Source organism: Triturus cristatus, chromosome 10, assembly GCF_964204655.1.
Source record: "Triturus cristatus chromosome 10, aTriCri1.1, whole genome shotgun sequence".
Lineage (NCBI taxonomy): Eukaryota > Metazoa > Chordata > Amphibia > Caudata > Salamandridae > Triturus > Triturus cristatus.
This window is the reverse complement of record NC_140593.1, coordinates 286,296,228-286,318,305: the sequence shown is the minus strand read 5'-3', so window position 1 is coordinate 286,318,305 and position 22,078 is coordinate 286,296,228. Positions and strand designations below refer to the sequence as shown.

General features: G+C 42.8%; 1 protein-coding gene across 1 annotated transcript in view; it reads left to right on the top strand.

The window, feature by feature from the left end:
* The first annotated feature begins 5,531 nt into the window (after positions 1 to 5,531).
* LOC146789333 (pituitary tumor-transforming gene 1 protein-interacting protein-like) overlaps positions 5,532 to 22,078 on the top strand; it is a 182,761-nt gene continuing 166,214 nt past the window's right edge. Inside the window, exons 1-2 of the mRNA XM_085631164.1 lie at positions 5,532 to 5,824; positions 17,483 to 17,535. Coding sequence (XP_085487290.1) covers positions 5,701 to 5,824; positions 17,483 to 17,535 — 177 coding nt within the window. The 5' untranslated portion in view covers positions 5,532 to 5,700. The remainder of the gene's footprint in view (positions 5,825 to 17,482; positions 17,536 to 22,078) is intronic.

Here is a 22,078-nt window from a genome sequence, read left to right as displayed (position 1 = left end):
CAGATAGAGACAGAAACAGACAGAGGCAGACAGAGATAAAGACATGGACAGAGAGGATAGAGAAAGGGACAGACAGAGACAGGGACAGATAGAGACAGAGCCAGCTAGACAAAGGGAGAGACAGAGACAGAGGCAGAGACAGATAGTGGTAGAGACAGATAGAGGCAGAGACAGATAGAGGCAGAGACAGATAGAGACAAGCAGAGACGGGTAGAGGCAGAGACAGGTAGAGGCAGAGATAGGTAGAGGCAGAGACAGATAGAGGCAGAGACAGATAGAGGCAGAGATCGATAGAGGCAGAGATCGATAGAGGCAGAGACAGACAGAGGCAGAGACAGACAGAGACAGTTAGAGGCAGAGACAGACAGAGATAGAGACAGACAGACAGAGATAGAGACAGAGACAGAGACAGTGACAGACAGAGACAGATAGAAACAGGGACAGACAGTGACAGAGACAGATAGAGGCAGAGACAGGGACAGATAGAGGCATAAAGAGACAGATAGAGAGACAGACAGAGAGACAGAGAGAAAGGGAGACAGAGGGAGAAAGAGAGGGAGATGGAGAGGGAGACGGAGGTAGGCAGAGGGAGAGAGACAGAGAGAAAGGGAGAGGGAGGTAGACAGAGGGAGAAAGACAGAGGGAGGAGGGAGACAGACAGAGGAAGGGAGACAGAGGAAGGGAGACAGAGGGAGGGAGACAGACGGAGGGAGACAGACAGACGGAGGTAGACAGACAGACGGAGGGAGGCAGACAGACGGAGGGAGGGAGCCAGAGGGAGACAGACAGAGGGAGGAGGGAGACAGACAGAGGGAGAAGGACGCAGGGAGACAAAGGGAGGGAGACAGACAGAGGGAGGGAGACAGACAGAGGGGGACAGAGGGAGGGAGACAGAGGGAGATAGACAGAGGGAGGAGACAGACAGACAGAGGGAGACAGACAGAGGGAGAGAGAGAGAGGGAGGGAGACAGAGAGAGCGACACGGAGGGAGACAGAGAGAGAGAGGGAGGGAGACAGAGAGAGAGTGAGACAGACGGAGACAGAGAGGGAGGGAGACAGAGGGAGGGAGACAAAGGGAGACAGACAGAGGGAGGGAGACAGACAGAGGGAGGGATACAGAGGAAGGGAGACAGATGGAGACAGACAGAGGGCGAGAAAGAGAGGGAGGGAGACAGAGAGAGAGAGAGGGAGAGATAGAGATAGAGATAGAGAGAGAGATAGAGAGAGAGCGTGAGAGAGAGAGAGAGAGAGAGAGAGAGAGAAAGAAAGAGAGAGATGTGTGTATGCTGGGTCTGGTGGCTCAGTGGACGAATGCGTCCGCTGCAGGGGGCTGTGTTCAATCTCAGCCCCCCTCCCCCACTGACCCCGCCCCCACCAGTGCGGCCCTCGGCCACAAACCACACTGTAAATTTGGCCCCCGAGGGAAAGTTTGTGAGTACCCATGCTCTAAGGTGTTTATTACTTGGGCTACTCTCCTTCTCACATCACCATTGTGGTGTACAATCTCCCACTGCATGTTAGCAGTTATTCAATATATAGTTGCGGTGTTTGTAGCCTACCATTCAATAGAATGGCCAAATGTTTGGAGGCGATTGTTCATGTGTCTCTCTTGATGACTGTGTGCTGAGGAGTATTGAGCCATTTGTTAAGCCTGTAAGAGTTGATTTCAATTTAATAAAATGTGTGCTCAACATTATGAAAGTTTCTGCACTAATACAAAAATCCTGCTATTATATTTGCTTTTGAATTATTGTTAATAAACCTTAATGATTTACATTTTATTCTGCACTCGAAAGAGTTTATTTAATGAAATGCTACTTGATTCATTTGTGTGGGGGTGCCATTACAAGCACATTGTCTCTTCTAGTCTTGGCGTTCAACACCATCTCCAATCTTGCGTAGGTGCTTTATCTCTCTTGTTTATCAGATTATCTGAGATAAAGTCCAAGAGTCTTCAAAGCCAGATGTAATGGAAGCATTACCTTCAGACACCGTATGGGCACTTTCAGGATTTCTCTAATTCTAAACCTTACAGAAGGCCTAAAAACGTTCTCTTTCTAAAATAGGAAGAGGTGGTATTGCTTGTTTGTGAGTTACCGTAGAGGAAGCACTAGTTGTAGATGGGTCTCTTAATGTATCAGTGGTGTTTTGTCTGCTGGGTAAGCTTTAATTCTCTGGAGGAATGGTAACCACTGTTTCAGCAGTTTCTGCTTCTATGTGAAACTATGAATCAAACATCCTCTGTTTCTGGTGGTGTTGCATGAGTAGGTAAAGCTGTTGTAGGTCAAAACACTGTAAATTAGTGTTACGCTTGTTTGAGCTATATTTTAAACATATTTATCAAGACATTTTATGTAGGCCATCAAGGTGGAAATTTAAAGAACAAGTTGTAAGTAAGTGATGGTGTTAAGCAGATAGCCTACATTAACCACAATGCATTGTTGTGACCAATATGGAAACCTGAAATGAATTAATTTCACAACCTTTATTGCATTATTTGAAAATATTACTTTGAGAAATTCCTAAATACATAACATTTTATCAACACATCTGATCTTACCTTTTATTTAAACACGTTTCTAAACTAATGGTTAATGTAGATTTATATAAGTACAGTGTAAAGAACGGTCCTGGAGTATCAGATTTTGGGGCTGATGTGTCTAAACTAGATAATCCAGACATAGCTTCAGGCTGGAAGGTGGTTTCAATTTGTTCTTCCACAGAGGTGCATTTTCTCTTCCTGTCCACCTCCTCGTGTGGCTCTTGGCTGCACATGATGCATAGAAATAGTTCTGTGTTGGGAGAAAAGTTTTGTTTTTGCTGTGCAGCGGAAAATAAATGTACTTCCTGAAATGGGTGAAGTCATCACTCACTGCGTGTATGGCAGTCGCAATACGTGAGCCATAGTACTTGGCAAATTACAATTTGGTATTTAAAAATAACAAATGCGTATAAATTGCTGTTTACCTTAAGAAACAGTACGTGAATCATATTTAGTGACTCCTAATTTGTGAATTGGTAATTGTTGCAATTTAGGAATCGCTACAGATCTTTTTCATACGTCAGGCCCAGTGGCGTAATTTGAGCAGGGAGGGAGGCAGATGGGACACACACACACACACACACGCACACACACACCTCACAACAAATTCATACATTTATACATACATGCACGCATTCAATAAACACTCAAAAACATAAAACTTACCTGCCCTGGAGCTCCAGGAGAGGAAAGCTCAGGTGGGTGAGACTGCTGCCTTCTCTCATTGGCTGACACTAAGTCAGCCAATGAGAGAAGGCAGCAGTCCCTCACTCGTCACAGAGAGGGATGGGTCAGTGAGACTGCTGACCCCATCCCATCCCACCCTGTGACGAGGTGTCACCAATCGACACTCAGCCCTGGGTACTTCAGGGCTTAAAACTGGAGCTCCCACGTCCGAATCAATCGGTGACCTCCCGCTCCTCATGAGGGGGAGGGCCTTGAAGGTACATTTGCCAGCCTGAGGAGGTCACGCCCAGAGGGCTGTGAAATTCTTAGCCTGGCAAAGTCCGCAAATTTAGTGAATGTCTATCTCCTGGCTGCCTGACCAGTACAAGAAGAGTGTCTGTCAGGCTGACTTTGCTCAGCATGACTGACACTCTTCTTTCCTGGAAAATTGTGAGTGGGTGTGGCCCCTTCACCAATATGGATGGGCAGCAGCTGGTCAGGCCCCTGGTTTGTTCTTCGCTGGAGCTGAATGTTTGCTTTGGAGATTGTGTCTGTAAGTGTTTGTTCTTTCTTACAACTCTGTGCTTATGTCTGGGGGGCTAGTGTATGGTTCTGTGCATAGGGGTATGCCATCTTAGTATGTTCTTTCTCACTAGCTGTTGTGGTCGTCTTCTAACCCACCTTTGTTGTAGTTCTTGGCCTCTTGTATCTGGTGGAGGGGAGCCACAATTTGTATTTGGCTGCTATCTGGGATTATACAGGAAAATTAATGGTCTTCCTTCTGCACCTGTTTAGACTTATCAAACTTCCATTGTTTGTAGTATTCTTCCAGATAAGCTCTGGCTTAAAGTAGGCCTGTTTTTGGGACATTTCAGAACTTTTCGTTGTACCTGCATCTTCTTATTCTTGGCTGGCTCCCCTGTTAGAGGAGAGTTGGTCTCAGTCAGCTGTGGTACTGAAAGGATTCCCTCTGGGTTGGGATCTGTCCGCCCCTATGATTGACTGACGTTGTCTCAGTACCAGGACACCACATGTAGTGATCACACACTCCTCATGTCGGACATCTGGACACATAACACTGGCCCACACTAGCTCTCCCCGAGGTCGAGAGCCATCTGTGTACTTATAGATGATCAAACTTGCTAATTTATGATTGAGATGCTTTTTCAAGAATGCAGAAATTACTTTATTGTACCTCACGAGAGGTATATAATGTCAGCCAAAACCTTGTACACCGAGAGACTTTTCTCAGATGCATTCTGTCAAGACTCTCCGGTAAATTCATATCTGAACAACATGTGCTTGGCCTAGGTATCTCTGGGTGTGGCCTAACAGAGGGTACTGCAATCCTGCACTGCACAAGTTAATAAATAAACAATTCTTCCACAAAACCCAAAAATTAAGATTGCAAGCAACAATACATTTATGTTTACACAGAAAAAAAATTGAGTGCTATTAGAAATAGTAAGCCTAAAAGGGAATTTTCTGAGGAACAATACTGGTATTTTTAAACAACTGAAACATTTTTGGGACTAGTCACTACAGACTACACAAAACTGGATGAAGTTCTAAAAAACTCGAGGGGAAAAGCAGCAATGGCAATGAGTACTCAACGTTCAGTTCAGGGCAGCCAGAGAAAGAGAGCAGAGTGTGAGAGATGCAGAATCTTTATGCACGTGTGCAGCTCTGTGTTTCACCAAAGCAGGACCTAAGAGCAAAACGTTTATCACACTGAGAGTGCCATGAACTAGAAATATATATCTTTTTTAAGGAAAAACACTCAACAACTTTGCATCAGTTGCCATGAACACTCTATTCATGTAACCGCAGAGTAGGAAGGGCTTTAAACGAATGTTTTAATCTAAAAAATGTGCGTTTTTGGCTCATCCTCTCTGTTCCTCTTTCTGGACAGGGCTGCTATTTTGCCCTTACAATTTTGAAGATGACGGTAAAGGTCCATTGGGAACTTTAAATGAAACCCTTTCGAAATGATGTACTTTTATTTGTAGAGAGTTTGAAAAATATCCAGAAGCTGCTAATACTGGGCAGGAACCCACGCAGCAGCTTCATCACCCTTAAGCAGCACTGTGTACATGTTACGTTTAGAGCCTGAAGCCTTCCCACCACGAATCCTACGGCATACGCTTTCAAATAACTATCTGGTGATCATACTTTCTGAGGCCAGATTTCTTTTCACACTGAGGGTGAGGGCAACAATATAGGGCTCCATACGGACCCGCCTCAGAAGCTGGTATTTAAAAGTGCTAGTGCTGAGCACAGGACCCGGCCCACTTTAATTCTAATTCCTTAGCCCCTCCTCCTCGCCTGCCTGTCAACTCTGCTGGGCTGCAGAGGTTCCACTGCGTCTGACAGAAGACAGGAAGCAGTACTGTTCTGTCGCTACCGCTTCCGGGGGGGATTTTGTTGTCCTTAGCTGCCCGCATTTACAGGCAGGGGGATCCAGCCCAGTGTGAGTGCTGCCGGCCTCGGAGATGCGGGGACTCTCCGGCCCACGGGCTCTGCTGCTGCCCCGCTGCCCAGGCCTCCTTCTGCTTCTCTGCTACCAGCTCTGCCTGGGCTCTGGCAGCACCACTGCAATGCCGCCCGTATCACAGCGTAAGGACAAGGGGTGGGCAGGGCACCGGGCAAACAAAGGACTGGGCACAGCTGTATTTCATTTAAGAAGTGAATGTTGGTTATTCAGGCACTTGTCGTCTTATTCCCGCATACTGTAAATGTGTGAGCGGCATTTATTATGGTGGCAGTAAACTGTTCCCGGGCTGTGTTAATCCCTGTATAATTTATTTAACTCTTCACTCTTCTGTCAAAGCCAGGAAGCGTCCCTTTGCATGGTTGAATGACAGCAAGTATGCAGTTCATTTCCTGTGACTGTAGCTGGGGATAGCATTAATGAGCCGGCCGGCTGTTTTGAGTTCTTTACAAAACCTCTGATCTAAACGGCATAATTCAGTGACTTTCAATGGGGTTTTGGCGACTTCTGCTACTTTTTGGAGGCAATCAGTCGCTAACAATGCTGTGGGTTTCTGCTCTCAAAGCCAAGCGGTTCAACCGGCATACTTTCTTGAATAAGGGATTAAACGCATCGTCAGGGTTAGTAAACACTATAAACGTAATTTATAAACGTAATTACAATAAAAAACATTTTGCCATTACATCAGACGTTTCCATATTCTTAAACGCCCCACAACTATTGGGTTTGTCCTGAGATGCCCCAGGCTACAGAGCCGTGTATAACACTCTTTCACGTGACGTTCTGTTACCTTTGTTAGTTGTTAGACTAATATTGACATGACATTTGACATTATACCTCAATGATGGAATGATTAATGAAACAGAAAGGTTACTGTTTAGAAAGGAATACCAAGCCTGCTTCAAATTCCCTCTAAATTGTCGGCAATGCATCCCCGTATCAAATTTATACAAACATATTATAAAACCGTTCACCTCCAGGTACTTTGTGTAAATATGTCCTCGGTTAAATGCAAATATTTATATACCCCCCTTGTCCATTGACTTCACAGTATGGAGGACACCTCCCCCCTTTATTTCTTATTCATGCATGCGCAACCAAATAGCATAATACATTTCATCCTCCTCTTTAATAGGTGCTGGTAACATCTTTTTTTAACTAAACTACAAATCTTTCTGGATTCAAAAGGTATATCTGGACATTCATCACGTATTTTTGCTTCCTTGCCTCTTTCTGTTTCGTTGGAAATATTGTGAATTAGATCTTTGGAAAGGCCAATATTTCTGTACATTCCCAAGTATTGCTTTAGTATTCTAAGCGGTGTATCTTTTTAATGTAATTTAATCTGCCTGATTGACCAATGGCTGGGTAGACCTTTGTCCCTAAATTATGTAAACATTTCTTATTAGAGGGTGTCCAGCATTTATGAATAATATAAACATTCTCCGATGCATCCACGAATACATAAATAAATCATCAACTCATACAGTACAATACGACTAATGCTACATGAGATATAATGTAGTGTTTCATTTGATGTGTTACTGAGTCTTCAGAACATAATATTCTGAGAACATCTTGCAAAGTCTAATGAACAGCAACCTCAGGTAAAATATAGTGTCTTCAGGGTGCAATACTTATAAAATATATTTGTTAAGATAGCCAACATGTTTTTAATCCTCAGGGAGCAAGAATCCAAAATTTACTGAACCCCAATATCTTGATCACCCCAAAATAATCTCTAGTGATTGACCCCCCCCCCCTCCACAACACTGGGTCCAAAATTAGATGACTAAAATCACAATAGTGTATGGGACCTCTCTAGAACTAAGTTCTAGAACCATGCGAAGTTTAAAAAGTTTTATTACAAAAATGTAAAATAGGCCATATGAAGTAAATCAATAGACGCCATGAATTCACAGTTACAGATATACAAAGTAAGTTTCAAGTATAGAATGCCAACAGCATTTCTAAAGTGGAAGTTTACAGAGTTGTGAAAAAAATTAAATCCTTGCCCACATGGACATAGCTTCATGAGGAAAGGTAAAGTCACCCCAAACGGACAGAGTTCTGTGAGGAAAGATTACGAATTGACCCTATCTGCATAAAGCCAGGCGTTTTAAACAATTTTCCTACATAAACATTGAGGAAAAACTGCAGATTCAGTTTAGCATGATTATCAACAGTACATTTTGTGACAAACCAGAAAATGTATCGTCACAATAAAGTCTATAGCACTAGGCCACTTTTAAGAATAATCAAGAATCTTCCAGTACCCCCACAGCTACAGACATTCAAGAGATGCAAAACGTAATATATAACTTTCTCTAATGAAGACAACTACATAAATGTTCTAGCTAACTGGTATCGGTTCTTCCAGCGGCAGTGTACTTCAAGAAATGTTACATCTGGTGCACAATGAGAAGTTTTATGCACAATACAAGCTCTGTAAAGAAACAGTCAATTACATCAAACTGCACTGTGCTCCACGGAACTGTGGAGAGAGAAGGCTTGCAAGGGGACATTGATTGGGAGTGAGGATTAAGCAGGAGCACGAGGGTCAAACCACTAGAAACTAGATCCATTTTAGTAAAATGTTGTCTTTAGAAAAATGTGGCATAGCTAAGTTACTTTATAATCACACTTTAAACATTTCTGTTTGTTTGAACGCAATATAACGAATTCATCGGTTACAACTGTTATTCATCATAAAATTATACATTTGCACACATTATTTGTTTCTCAAAATTGCACATACGAAAAACTCTTAACGACCCCACTGTCACACCTTTCCACTGCAAGGTTGAAGATCACAAAACTAATTTCGTTATAAGAGGAAATAACCTTTAAAATACAACACTGGGTGACTTACAGTGGTACATACTTATGTGATCTATATAATTACATTTCCATGTAAATTATTCTACATTAGACATGCCACCTGTTTACTGAACACACGCAAAGAACGCTACTGAGACGTTCGCAAGATAGATCCAAATTTCCACAACTGAACACCAATTGCACTTAGAAACGTGTGCGTGAAGACATCAATCTTTGCCTATTACACCAACACCAAATTGTAATGAACTACTTGAGAAAGTAAATGAATCTTCCAATTGAATATGGTCAAATCTGGCCTCTCAAAAGATGCAGAGATGCACAACTGGTTAATATCACTAGGATTCAGGTAGCCGCAATGCGAACTTTCTTTAGGAGTGTTTAAGTTTGGACATTTAAAATGGTAATAGCTGACCTTCATTAGGAACGCTTTGCCAAACAGTAAGATTTCTGGGGCACTGCAATAGAGCAGGGAGGGATAGATTAGTGTGTCAGAAGTAGGATGGTGGTTGCTTTTGGGGTGTTTCTTTCATTGCATGCACAGTTCTAAGCGTTTTCTTTCCAGAGTTACACACACAGCTTTCCACCTCTTCAGTGGTGGAATGATTTGGTGATGGTGGGGACCCCATAGTTCTGCATACTCTGCAATTTGTGACTATTAAATTGCAACTTGTTATCTTTTCAGAAGTGTGACTGTGTACATGCCGCAAAAATCTTGTCCATTGATAAGCATTTTCTTCCTCTGATGTTGTTAGCAAATACAAACAGTTATCTGGAGTGGCCATCCATGATTACTAGTATATTGTACACCTGTGAGATCAGTAATGTCTACATTACATGTACCCAGGGTGCTTTTAATTTTGTCACCATGATCATTGGAGCCATGGGCTGGCCTGAGGCTGTGGTTTGGCATCTCGTGCACTTCCCCTCTAATTGCTTCACTAGAAAGTCCATTCTGGAAGCAGTATTTTCTGTCTTAGTAATGCCTTTGGCTTCGCATTCCCACAAGCTTGTATGAGTCGCTTCTATGAGCAGTTACAAGTAACTGTCATTTGGTGTTTTTTATGCCATTTTTTTTAATTGCCGTCAGAAATTCACGTGTTGACACAGTCAACATGCTATCAGTATCGCTTTAATCCATTTATCTTGTGAACTTTGTGGTTCTGGATGTCTTGACAGATAATATGCTGGGGTGGCGATCTGTTTCTATGTGTGATTTGATAGTTGTGGTTTTGGAGCTGAAGCATCCACCGCTCCATTCATACCAGTAGTCTTGAGTTGGTTGGCTTGAAATTAAATTTGAGTATCTTAAGGTCTGTACCTGTTGTTACTCTGTAGTCCAGTGAGGTAGAGGCTGAAATGTCTACAGACTAACACTATTGCACCTTTTGTGTATTTTTGTTCCGTCTGTGTTAGTGCGCTGATTAAATTTTCTAATGGTACACATTTCATTGTTTCCTCTGTCTACATGAGAATTGATTTAAACCCCCCCAGATTTGCCTTCTCCAGTAATTTTCTTGTCTTATGTGGCATAAAGTGTGCAAGTCGGTTATGCCCTAAGCGAGTTAAGTTCTTTGTTAGATGCTTTTCGGTACACTTCCATGCTGTCTTCATTTTTGTCAGTTCTCCAAGTGGAATGTGTTATGGTGGCAAAATCATCTGTGTCTACCAGAAAGTTCACCAGCCCTAAAAAGCTACTCACCTCTTCAACTTTGTTCGGGTCAACTTCATTGTAGTTGTTTTGTACTTTGCATAGAGCACATGATTGTCCTTCGGGTGACAAAATGCAGTTGAAGAACTCTTCTTCTTGTGCAATTGTTATTTGCTGAGCGTGAAATCTGCTTCCTATATTCACCTTATATATTGATACTCTGGAATTTCTATTGTCTATACTAAAATGTGGTTACTCACTTTTAGTACTCCTCCAAGAACACCTGGGAGTTGACCATTGGTGTTTTTGAAGAATTCCCGACACTTAACAACACACAGAATATTAAACGTGTACATCATCATAGAGAGATTTATCTTTGATAGTACTATTGCACCATTTACATCTGCCATGATATCTCCTTTGGATGGAGAGGTGTGCTGGTCCCTTTAATGGGCCTTGTTAGATTTGCAACATCACTAAATAAAATGATGGACGTAGTGTTAATACTTTTCAAACACTCACCCCAAGTCACAGATCTGCGTTTAGTCCATCATTATTTTGCTCACCACCTCACCCCAGTTTGGACCTAGCCATATGCAAATCAGTCTTGACCCTGCTCCCCATGGGAACAATCCATCCCGAACTGCCAGGCCAGATCCTCCCTGGACCAGAAACAAGCATCCTGCAACTGGTTTTGGGGTATACCAGCTCATCAGCCAGGCTAGTTTGAATCCAGTGGCGCAACAAGCAAGGGACCCACGTCTGGGCATACCCTTGGCCACTTAGGGCGCACATAACAACATCACAAAATAAAATGATGGACAGAGCGTTGATACTTTTCAAACACTCATCCCAGTCACAGATCTGGTTTAATCCACTGCTATTTAGCTCCCTACATCACCCCAGTTTGGACCCAGCCACATGCAAATCAGTCTTGACCCTCCTCCCCATGGGAACAGTCCAGCTCAAACTGCCAGGCCAGGTCTTCCCTGGACCGGAAACAAGGATCCTTGGATTGTTTTTGGAGTATAACCCTCATCAGTCAGTCTAGCTTGAATCAACTGGTGCAGCAAGCAAGGGACCCATGTTTGGGCATACCTTTAGCCACCAGGATGCTTGTTTCCGGTCCAGGAAGGACCTGGCCTGGCAGTTTGGGCTGGGCTGTTTCCATAAAGAGCAAGGTCAAGACTGATTTGCCTATTGCTTGGTCCAAACTGGGGTGGCACAGTGATCATAAGAACGATGGCATGAACCCAGATCTCTTGACTGGGCGTGAGTGGTTGAAAAGATTCAGCACTCCATCCATCATCTTGTTGTGCTTGCCTTGTTAGATATGCACATGTCAATAACGATGCATATTTCTTCAAGATATTTTGGTTCGGTTACGATGACAATCTGTGAGATTTGCAGTGTATTTTTCTTTTCTGTCTAGTTTTTCTAATCACTCAAGGTCACCTCATACCTCTCTGGCTAGATATAGCATTGCAGTTGGCTGAATAGAGTTGTTTATGTGAATAGCAATCGTCTGAGGTTTCGCTTTTCCTAGGTTTTCAAATAAACTTGCGGACAGTGCCATGACGTCTTCAAGTCTGGTCTTTTGCTGTGTGGTAGCTTAGCATCACATCAGCTCACTGCTGTGCATTGTGAATAGTTTGCTTGTTAAACTATGCTTTCAGGTTGGGGCTGTAAAACTCTCTCTCAAAGGCAGTGGAATGTGGCTTGCATAGGTGTATAATCTTAGCACTTCTAGATCCAGTGCTGGTCTAGAAGGGAGGACATGCATACAATGCCCATTCCATAGCAATCAATGAAACCTCTGTCTCTAATGTTGTGAAAGGTTCGACATTTACCTGCTACATTGCAGCGTGATACGGCGTCTGGCTATGCAATGGCATTTACTGAGGTGTTTCATCCAAAGAAGTGTTATAGTTATAATCAAATCTTTATATAGAACTTCATAGCATGAGGTTGCGAAGCTGTTTCCAAATTTGGTAGGGCAGAGAGACTGAGTGTAGTCGGAGGCCTAAACTACCTCAATGCCCAGCTGGTCCTCTCTCTTATGTTATGCTATGTTATGGGCGTCAGTAGAGCGCATAACTCAACCAGGAAGGTAACCTGACACTGAAAAGCAGGAGTGGCATGGGTTGAGCCAGGAACAAGACTAGGTGAAGAGCTGTTGGACGTGGCCCTCTCTGCAGGATCATCCCCAAACATTTTACCTTCACACTTCCTGTCTTTTGAACCATTTTTTGTTGGCTTTTCGGACTGTGTATTTTACCACTGCTAACTAGTGCTAAAGTGTGTGTGCTCACTCCTCTAAACGTGGTAAGATTGACTTAAACCTGATTGCCATATTTAATTTACGTATAAGTTCCTAGTAAAATTGCGTACCATATACACAGGGCTAGTAAATTAAATACTTTTACTGGGCCCTGCAGAACTTATTGTTCCACCCACTTAAATAGCTCTTTAAAAACATGTCTTAGGCCTGCCATGGCAGCCTGTATGTGCAGTTTTAAACTGCAATTTCAACCGGGCAAAATAAATATTTTGCTAGGCCTAAACCTTCCTTTTTAATTCATAAAAGTCATCCCTAGTGTAGGCTCTCAACAGCCCATAGGCAAAAAACACAGTTGATGGACAGAATGCAGAACAATGTCATACATTCACCCCAGTACAGAGATCTGGGCCTAAATCCATCGTTTTTTTGCTCACCATGCCATTCCAGTTTGGACCCAGCCATATGCAAATCAGTCTTGACCCTGTATCCAATGGGAACAGTCCAGCCCGAACTGCCAGGCCAGGTCCTCCCTGGACTGGAAACAAGCATCCTAGGACCGGTTTCGGGGTTTCACCCCTCTTCAGCCAGGATAGCTTGATTCCAGTGGCATGGAGAGCACGGGATTCACGTCTGAGCATACCCGTCCCACTCGGGGTGACAAATGCAAAAAGAACTATTGATGGACAGAATGCAGAACAATGTCATACATTCACCCCAGTACAGAGATCTGGGCCTAAATCCATCGTTTTTTTGCTCACCATGCCATTCCAGTTTGGACCCAGCCATATGCAAATCAGTCTTGACCCTGTACCCAATGGGAACAGTCCAGCCCGAACTGCCAGGCCCTCCCTGGACTGGAAACAAGCATCCTAGGACCAGTTTTGGGGTTTCACCCCTCTTCAGCCAGGATAGCTTGATTCCAGTGGCATGGAGAGCACGGGACCCACGTCTGGGCATACCCGACCCACTCAGGGTGACAAATGCAAAAATCACAGTTGATGGACAGAATGCAGAACAATGTCATACATTCACCCCAGTACATAGATCTGGGCCTAAATCCATCGTTTTTGTGCTCTCCATGCCATTCCAGTTTGAACCCAGCCATATGCAAATCAGTCTTGACCCTGTGCCTCATGGGAACAGTCCAGCCCGAACTGCCAAGCCAGGTTCTCCCTGGACTGGAAACAAGCATCCTAGGATCGGTTTCAGGGTTTCACCCCTCTTCAGCCAGGATAGCTTGATTCAAGTGGCATGGAGAGCAGGGACCCACGTCTGGGCATACCCGACCCACTCGGGGTGACAAATGCAAAAAACGCAAGACGCAGGACCTCGCATCCCAGTACCTTGCAGCTCCTGATCAGCGGCCTCATTGGAACCAATGTAGCATGACACCACTCATTGCAGGACCATGTATCTCATCCCTTGCAGCTCCTCATCAGAACTGACGCAATGCAATGCAATGTTTTGCATCAAGAACATAAGGTACAATTCTTAGTGGGACTAACCTGGTTCCTGTATCCAGCCCACACTCTATCCTGGTCGACCTGAACTTGTGACTTTGTCCCAGTCTGGCACGACCAGATAATCACAGTTGATGCTTTGTGCTTTTAGGCACCATACTTACCTTAAAACTTTGAAAATGCATAGTTTTGCTGATTAGATTTTTGTCATTTTGGTGGCACTTTATTACATTTTACACTATTTTCTTAAATTGTTGTGGGATTTTTCTTGTGGTTTTTTACTTTATTTCTGTTTGTGTTCCACATACATACTTTACACATTGCCTCTAAATTAAGCCTGGCTGCTTTTGTGCCAAGCTACTAGAGGGTTGAGCATAGGTTAATTTATTGACTTTTTGTGGTTTCAAGACCGGAGATTGCGGCTTTGATGTGCAGGAGTAGTTCATTCCAGAGTTTGGGAGCGAGGTAGGAGAAGGCCCCGCCACCACATATGGTTCTGTGTATGCGGGGGATGTGTGCTCGTAGGAGTCGGCTGAGTGGCGATGTCTGGTACATATGTGAAAGTTAATGAGATTGTTGAGGTGGGGGGCAATGTTGTGCAGTGCTTTGTATGTTTGCTTGAAGAGTTTGAAATGAGCCTGTTTTTGGATTGGGACCCAGTGGTGGTCTTTGAGGTGCAGTGTGATGTGGATGCTGGGAGGATGCCTGCGAGTCAGGCTGGTCTCGTAGCTGAGTTCTGTATGGTGTGGTGTCTCCTGGTCAGTTGCTCGCTGATTCCTACGTAGTGTGTTGCCATAGTCCAACTTGCTGCTCAATAGAGCTTTAGTGATAGTTCTGCAGATGATGAAGGGAAGCCACTTGAAAATCCTTTTGAGCATATTGAGTGTGAGCAAACAAAAGGCAGAGACTACATTCAATTGGTCTGTCATAGCGAGCTGATTGTCAACAATTGTTCCAAGGTTCTTCACATAGGTGGTTGGGTTGGGTGTGGGGCTGAGATCAGCAGCAGACCAGGTGGAGTCCCATGGCAAGGTGTCTTTACTGAAGATGATTACTTCTGTCTTGTCTGTGTTGAGCTTAAGGCAGTTGAGAGAGGATAAGCTGGGTGTGAGCTGCGCAAGACATAGTGTTGATTCCATGTGTACAAATGATGCTGGTTAGTGGGGCATGTAGGCTTTGAACAGCGTGGGTTGAGAGAGGATCCTTGTGGTACTCTGCAGATGGGTTTTGTAGTGGCTGAAGTGAGAGGAGTGAGGCTGGCCGATTGAGTGTGACCTGTGAGGAAAGAGCAGATCCAGCAGAGCTCTGGTCCCTGAATGCTGGCATCTTGTAGGCATTGAATGAGGATGGATGGGAGATGCTATTGAAGGCGCAAATAGATCCAGAAAGAGAAGGGCAGCCATGTCGCCTCTGTCCAAGATCAATCTGATGTTGTCTGTGGTGGCAATGAGGGCAGTTTCAATGATGTGGTTGATTCTAAAGCCAGATTGGTTTGCGTCAAAGAGGTTGCTGTCTTTGAGGTGGGAAGCTGGATGTTTGTTCATGATCTTCTCCATTTCATTTGCAGGGAAGGGTTTAATGGAGATGGGCCAGTAGTTTGCTAGTGTTTTAGGGTTCTCTGAGGGTTTCTTCAGGAGAGTGAGAACTGGGCATGTTTCCAGGCATCTGGGAAGATGGCTGTGTCAATAGTCCTTCAGGATCTGGGTGAGGGCTGAGCTGATGGGGTCTAGTCCATTAGTTAAAACGAAATGAGGGCAGGGTTCCTATGTTTCTTCAGAGTATATGGTGCACATGGCCGTTAAGGTTTGTGGTTACTGTTCCAGTGTCAGAGATTTTCATGTCTGTCTGCTTCTCATTGCCTTCTCAACTTAACATACTGCTTAGTGTCTTTCTACTTTTGCGGAGGTTTACTATGCCTCTCTGATTTTCTGTTTTTGTTTCTTCTGCTTCTCTACTTTATTTTTGCTGCATCTTATCAGAATGTTCCTTCTTTTGTTTTATTTTTGACTTGTCATGGTTTTTCCTATAATTTTTTTCTTTCAGTTTCTTTCATTTTTTTGCTGTTGATACTCTTGCAAATGTGTAAGTTTACTGATAGCTGACAATGATCTCCCTCTCCATAGTCCTGTATCTTGGAGGTCTTGTCAATATGGTACTGTTCCATTGTGCTGCTATTAGCTGGTACTGTTACTGCAGTATCTCTCTCAGACTTGGGTAATTACTAATTGCTACATGGCCTGCTACTGTTTTATATATTTACATTTGACTAAAGTTAATGGGTCTCCGCAGTCACCTATTCCCCCTCTTTCCACTTGCAATGAAGACATTATGAGTTGTAAACTAAATTGCTTCTAGTAGAATCTCTTTGTTTTGAACACTACTGACATTGCGAGTGCAAAGTATTTCAGCACGTCTGTGTCCCTGGTTCATAACACACACACCACACAAATTCTGCAAGGTCTCCTGAGTGCAATAAACTGTTTAATAGAAATGTGGATTATCCACACTACCACAACTCTGTTTAGGAAATATCCACGTAAACACTGCAGATCCAATTCTAAAGACATTATAGCAATATTCAATTGTAAGAATAATTTTTCACAAAAAGAAAACAGCCCATCCCAGCGCTTCTTAAGCTTTGGCCTTCTGTGGACCGCAAGTAATTCACTACTGGAATCCGGGCATCCTCCCCAAGCAAATTCTATGATGCAAATTGCAAAACAGTACCAAAAAATAGAGAAGCAACTTTAAACAAATGTACAAATTCTGAAATATTATTATTTAATTCACTAACAAAAAAAATACAAATTGTTAATGAAAAGGACGGAGCTTTTTCAAAATATATTTTTATTTGTAAAAGGCAAAACAATACTTGCTATTACCATTTCCAATTCCTCTACATTTACAGAACGTTTTAAAACTTTCAGTTTTCCTTTATGAATAAGTCCTTAATTGATCTGATATTAAAATTCTTGAATAGTTGCGTACCCCCTGAGTAGGCATCATCGAACCACGGGGGTCTGCCCTGTTGGTTTAGCTTCACTTATCTGCTATGTTATTAATTTACAATTTCCTGAAAGAATAAGAATTAAACTGCTGTAAACTATGCTTATATTATCCATATTAAGCCTTGATATCCTGTCTCTGCTTTGGTGATTAACTTTCACTGTGAAATGAACTCCAATGGTTGTATTACTGTCCCTGACATTAAGATGGTTTAAAAGGGGAAGTTTACATTTCTGTGGTTTTGAGTGGAAAACCTCCCTTCCTCTCTGTCGCCAAACATGACAAATGTATAATGGGGAACTCAGTGGGGTCAAGGCATGTTCAACCCACAGAGGTCTCCCTGGTGCGTTGCCCAGTACATTTATTCTTACTGCTGCGTTTACCTTTGTTGTGCCTTTTGGTTACTTGCTGCTCACATTGGCTGAACATTCCTTTTGTATCCCATTACCCCTGTCCTACTTTCATTTAAAAAATGGTGATAAATGTAAATTTACATCTGACAAATTGGTCCAGCATATTTTAGTTCTGTTTTTTTTTTATCTTTTAGCGTGTTCCCATTTCTCTGGAACATCCTGTGAACAGTGTCTAAAAAATGTCAAAGTAAGTTGTGTTTTTTCTACCTGAATTCTTTGTTTTTTTTCTGCATTTGTACTTAAAAGTAATTTGTAATTCAGATACTATTATCTATTGGGCATGTTTTTGTGAATACATGTTTGTTATATGCATTTTCTCCCTCTATTGCATGAGTGGTGTGATCAGTAAAGTGAATTCAATAGTTAGATGGCACTAATGAACCAGTCTGCAGCCCAGTATTGCAATTACTTTTCTCTGTATAATGCCATATATACAAAAGGCTAGCCTGTGTATTAGCCATTTGAAGGCTTTAGATTAGCAAGACAGGGGACATTTGCGTGCCCCTATATTCGCTGGCGGTCATATGACTCCCTCTCGCCACAACTGAGGTTACATTTTTTTATTTTATTTACTGGAACGTTTGTGAAGATGGTGGGTTTCTACATGCATTTCTTTCACTCATCTGCCATGTTCTGTAAATCCAAGATACTTTTTGACGTCAGGTAGATGATCCTTCTTATCTTTTTAGGTTATGCTTCTGCTCATTCTGATGCTAGTCTTGACCTTCCTGCTCTAGTAACTGATGGGTACTTTACATGGTTCTAGATTTCCCTGCATTAGCTTTGAGAAGAGTGATGGGTCTCTGCTGCCCACAACTGGGCCACTTGCCTAGATTAGGTTGGAGTCGCAAATAATTTTCTTTTCCATGTGACCCCTCTGCTAAGAGTGCAAACTGTTGCCATCTTGCAGCATCTCTCCCATTACACCTTCGTCAACTGGACACACTCTGAGTGCTCCGAGTGCCTCCCTTTTATGTTCCATGCTGATTCTTGATAGCACATAGAAATCTCAGGTCAGATAGATTTAATCCCTCCCAGCACAGTCTTTTAGATCATGTTGAATCTCACTGTTAGCATTGTCTCATACTAAGCATTCTGCACGTGCATTTTATAAGGCCCCACAGCTAACCTCCAGCTTGTATGTGGAAGTCAGCCATGCAGACTCTCTTAGTGGTCCTATTTTATAAAATTCGTGCTGGTCAAACTCTGGAGGTTCGGATACACAGCACTAAATGGCGTAAGACACTTTGTTAGTTTTTCTTGCTGAGTCTGCTATGGTTGCATTGTGTGATGATGTTTGTAAGCCTTATGTGCACATCTGCATTATAAAGTCATCTGCTAAATTAAGCTTTGATAGTCAGCAATTATTTTCAAAATTTGATATCACTAGATGACAGAGTACCTTCAACAATCCACCTCAATTTCAAACTCTCTTTTTATACAGAGTATCCCAATATAATTGATTCTCCGGTTTGCACGGTCTACCTACTGCTACATTTTATGTCTTTGCAAATGTTTGAGAAGGCAAAGAACACATGATACCCACTATTGAATGTGGAGTTTATCTTGATCTATCCAAGCCTCTGATGAAATTCTTTTAAGCACACTGCATTTACATTTAATGACTTTTTGCCACCAGTTTCATTTGTACCTGCAATGTGCTTCCTCACTAAAGTTTTCTAGCATTTTTCATTGAGCTGAAGGCAAAATGTAACTTGAAGTGCTTTTCACTGTTTACTATAGAGCTTGCATTTTTGGCTACAGAGTTTGTATGAGCAACAGCTTTCTACCTTAAAACTTGTTGAAATGTACACACAGAGTGCTTTAGGGTTCATGGCCTGTGGTGTTGGTTTACTTAAATGTTTTTTGCACCAGCTGCAGGTTAGACTAGTACATCAGCATCAGTAAGCCCACCAGTAACACCGCCACTTCCGATATTCTCAGGTACCATGACTTGTCTTTTGACTGCGGTACAAAATGGCACTATTTGTTGTCCTGGTCCACCGGTGTTGGCCTGTCTGTTTTTGTTGGTGTTAGACTCTGTGGACCTTACCTCTACTAAAACAAGTGTTGTTCATTGGAATTCCCTGTATGACCTTTTCAACATCCCTTTAAGACCAATTTAAATGATGCACGAAGTGTTGCAATGGCATGGAAAGGTAAATGTCATATGTGGGCCACAGTGTGTATTTATAGCATATGCATATTATACAGAATATATTTCTGCAGGGACTACCAATGTGATGTGGTTGGGCTGCAGTTTAAATGCTTTGCAGTGACACATGATGGGGAAAATGCCCTTTCTGTGTAGGAAAACTCAATTTTTTATATATTCAGAAGTAACCCCTAAAGTGTGCCTTGTAGTTTAAAAGTAAGGCTCACTGGATTGTTGTGTTACTGTGCACTCACAGTTTAAAATAAACAGCCTAATGCCATTTCATTAATCATGTTAATGGGATTAAAATGTTATTTTCCTATTTCTGCTTAGGAAAAAGCTAGAACATGGTTCAAAGTCTCTTCCTTCTTGGTTTATATGGCCTAATTTAATAGTGAAATGAGTTTTAGATGGCTTACACAGAAATGTAACTCTATTGAAATGTACATTTGGCCTTCTGAGCATAAACTGGCTTAAAACTAGGTCTGCAGCTTATCACACTCAAGAACTGGAATACATATCCTTGACTGGGAGGATTGTGGCCTGCTTCTGAACACAAGAAGGTCCAATTAGTGTTCATTGTTGACTACGTATTGGGTTTAGCTACATCAAAATGGAGATGAACAGCTTGCAGAACAAAGGACAGTTTTAGCACTACCTTTTTTACTTGAAAATGTCAAGGGAGATTTCTACTATTCTTTCCCACCAAAAACCGTCCCAGATAGACAGGCTCCATGTACTGCGAGAGAGGACACCAGTTTTGACCTTATCAAATGGAAGGAGATCTCATTGAAATTGGGGAGTGACTTAGGAGCTGATGAAGGCCTGCCTCGTGCCATCTTGGTTTTGCTATCCTCAAACAGGGATTCTTCAATTATTTTATAGTGAGGCAAAGAGGAAGTGCTGCAAAAAGAGGTGGGTGATTGCAAGAACATACTTAGGAGTGGGTAATAGAATTTCTTCAGTCACTGGATAGTGTACAAGATAAATCTGGCAACTCCACCACCACTTCCTCGGAACATTCCTGGACCTGAGAAAACTCTTATCTTTAGAAGGCCCTACTGAAATGAGACTTTAGACTCTTGCTAGAAGAAGAGGACTCGCACAAGGGCTCCTACCTCTGATGGACCCCAGGGACTGCCACTGCACTCCATGGGTAATGTGGTTGGCCTCCTGTTTTCTTTCTTCAGGGACACATAGAACAGGACAATTTCAAGAGGGCCCATCTAACCACTGAGGGCTAGACCATGTAGGAGACATGGCTGGAGAGAGACCTGGTGCCTAGAAGCCTGCCCTGCGGGGCAGAGGGCTGCAGTACTGACCAGGAAGAATTTCCCCAGACCTTTAAAAAGGGTGGGACTTGTCTCAGGAGGACCGGGACAAGGTGCTGAGGCTTTCTGAGGAAGAATGTACAGAAGGAGGGTTCTTTTTTTGCACTGAAAACTGGTTTAGCAGATCCCATTTGCTAAGGTAGCCAGTTTCTTGGAGCACTGCCTAGCTGTGGTCCTCTAGAGCAATAATACTTTCAAAAACATTACTTGGTCCAAAGGTAAAACTTTGGACCAGGGCGAGACGGCAATCTGTCCGACTGGCAAAACACTCTCGGCAGCTACCAAATCCAAGTTTGTCCTACTCAGCACATTTGGCGCCATAACTAACCACTTCAGGGGGAGCTTGGCTTCTAAGGTCGAGGGACCCTAGCCGGCCACAGCTTTGGTCTTTGCCACACTGGAAGATTTGGCCTTCTATTTTAGAGACCAAGTCAGGTGTTAATCTTTGATTGAAAAACCCACTTGGTGTACATGAGCTCTGCTCTTTTGTGTTTGTCCTGAAATCACTTCGAAGTCCCGGACAACTGTGAACATTGAATTCTGATTGGTGCTTTACTGTCTCTTGGAGGTTTATGTCCTAAAACTTAAAAAATCAAATCTCCAGTTTCCCTTAACCTATCTTGGTGTCTTTTTGCTGATTATAGTTTTCTCTGATTTTTCAAAGCTGGGGAAGTAATTTTATAGTGCTCTTGTTAGTACTTCTTTCATTTACCGTCACTTCTGTGGGTGTTTGCCTGCTGCTTATGACCTAACTACGAGATGTTGAGAAGAGATGCTTTCAGAACTGTGGTTTGCTCTAACCAGAGTGGGTTTATTCAGTTGGTAGGTGTAGCCTAGTACCAAATGAATAATCCAATTTCTGACAGATCTCTTCAAACACATCCTTTTGCACACCATTCCTCTCCTATGCTGATCACCCCAGTCTTCTTCCTTGGTCCCACCTCTTTTCACTCTGTTCCTACAATTTGTGCATCTTGTACTCTGTTGGAAATGGCCCTTTTTGCAGGGTTATCCCCAAACTTTTTGCTTCTTCCTCCTACTTTTTCCTGACCTGAGGTTGTTGGCATTAGGACTCTGGACACTTTCCCACTGCTGATCAGTGCTAAAGTGCATATGTTCTCTGTGTAAATTGTTATTGTGATTGGTTATCCATGATTGGTATATTTGTTTTACCAGTAGGTCCCTAGTAAAGTGCACTGAGTGTGCCAGGGCTGGTAAATCAAATGCTACTAGTGGGCTTGCAG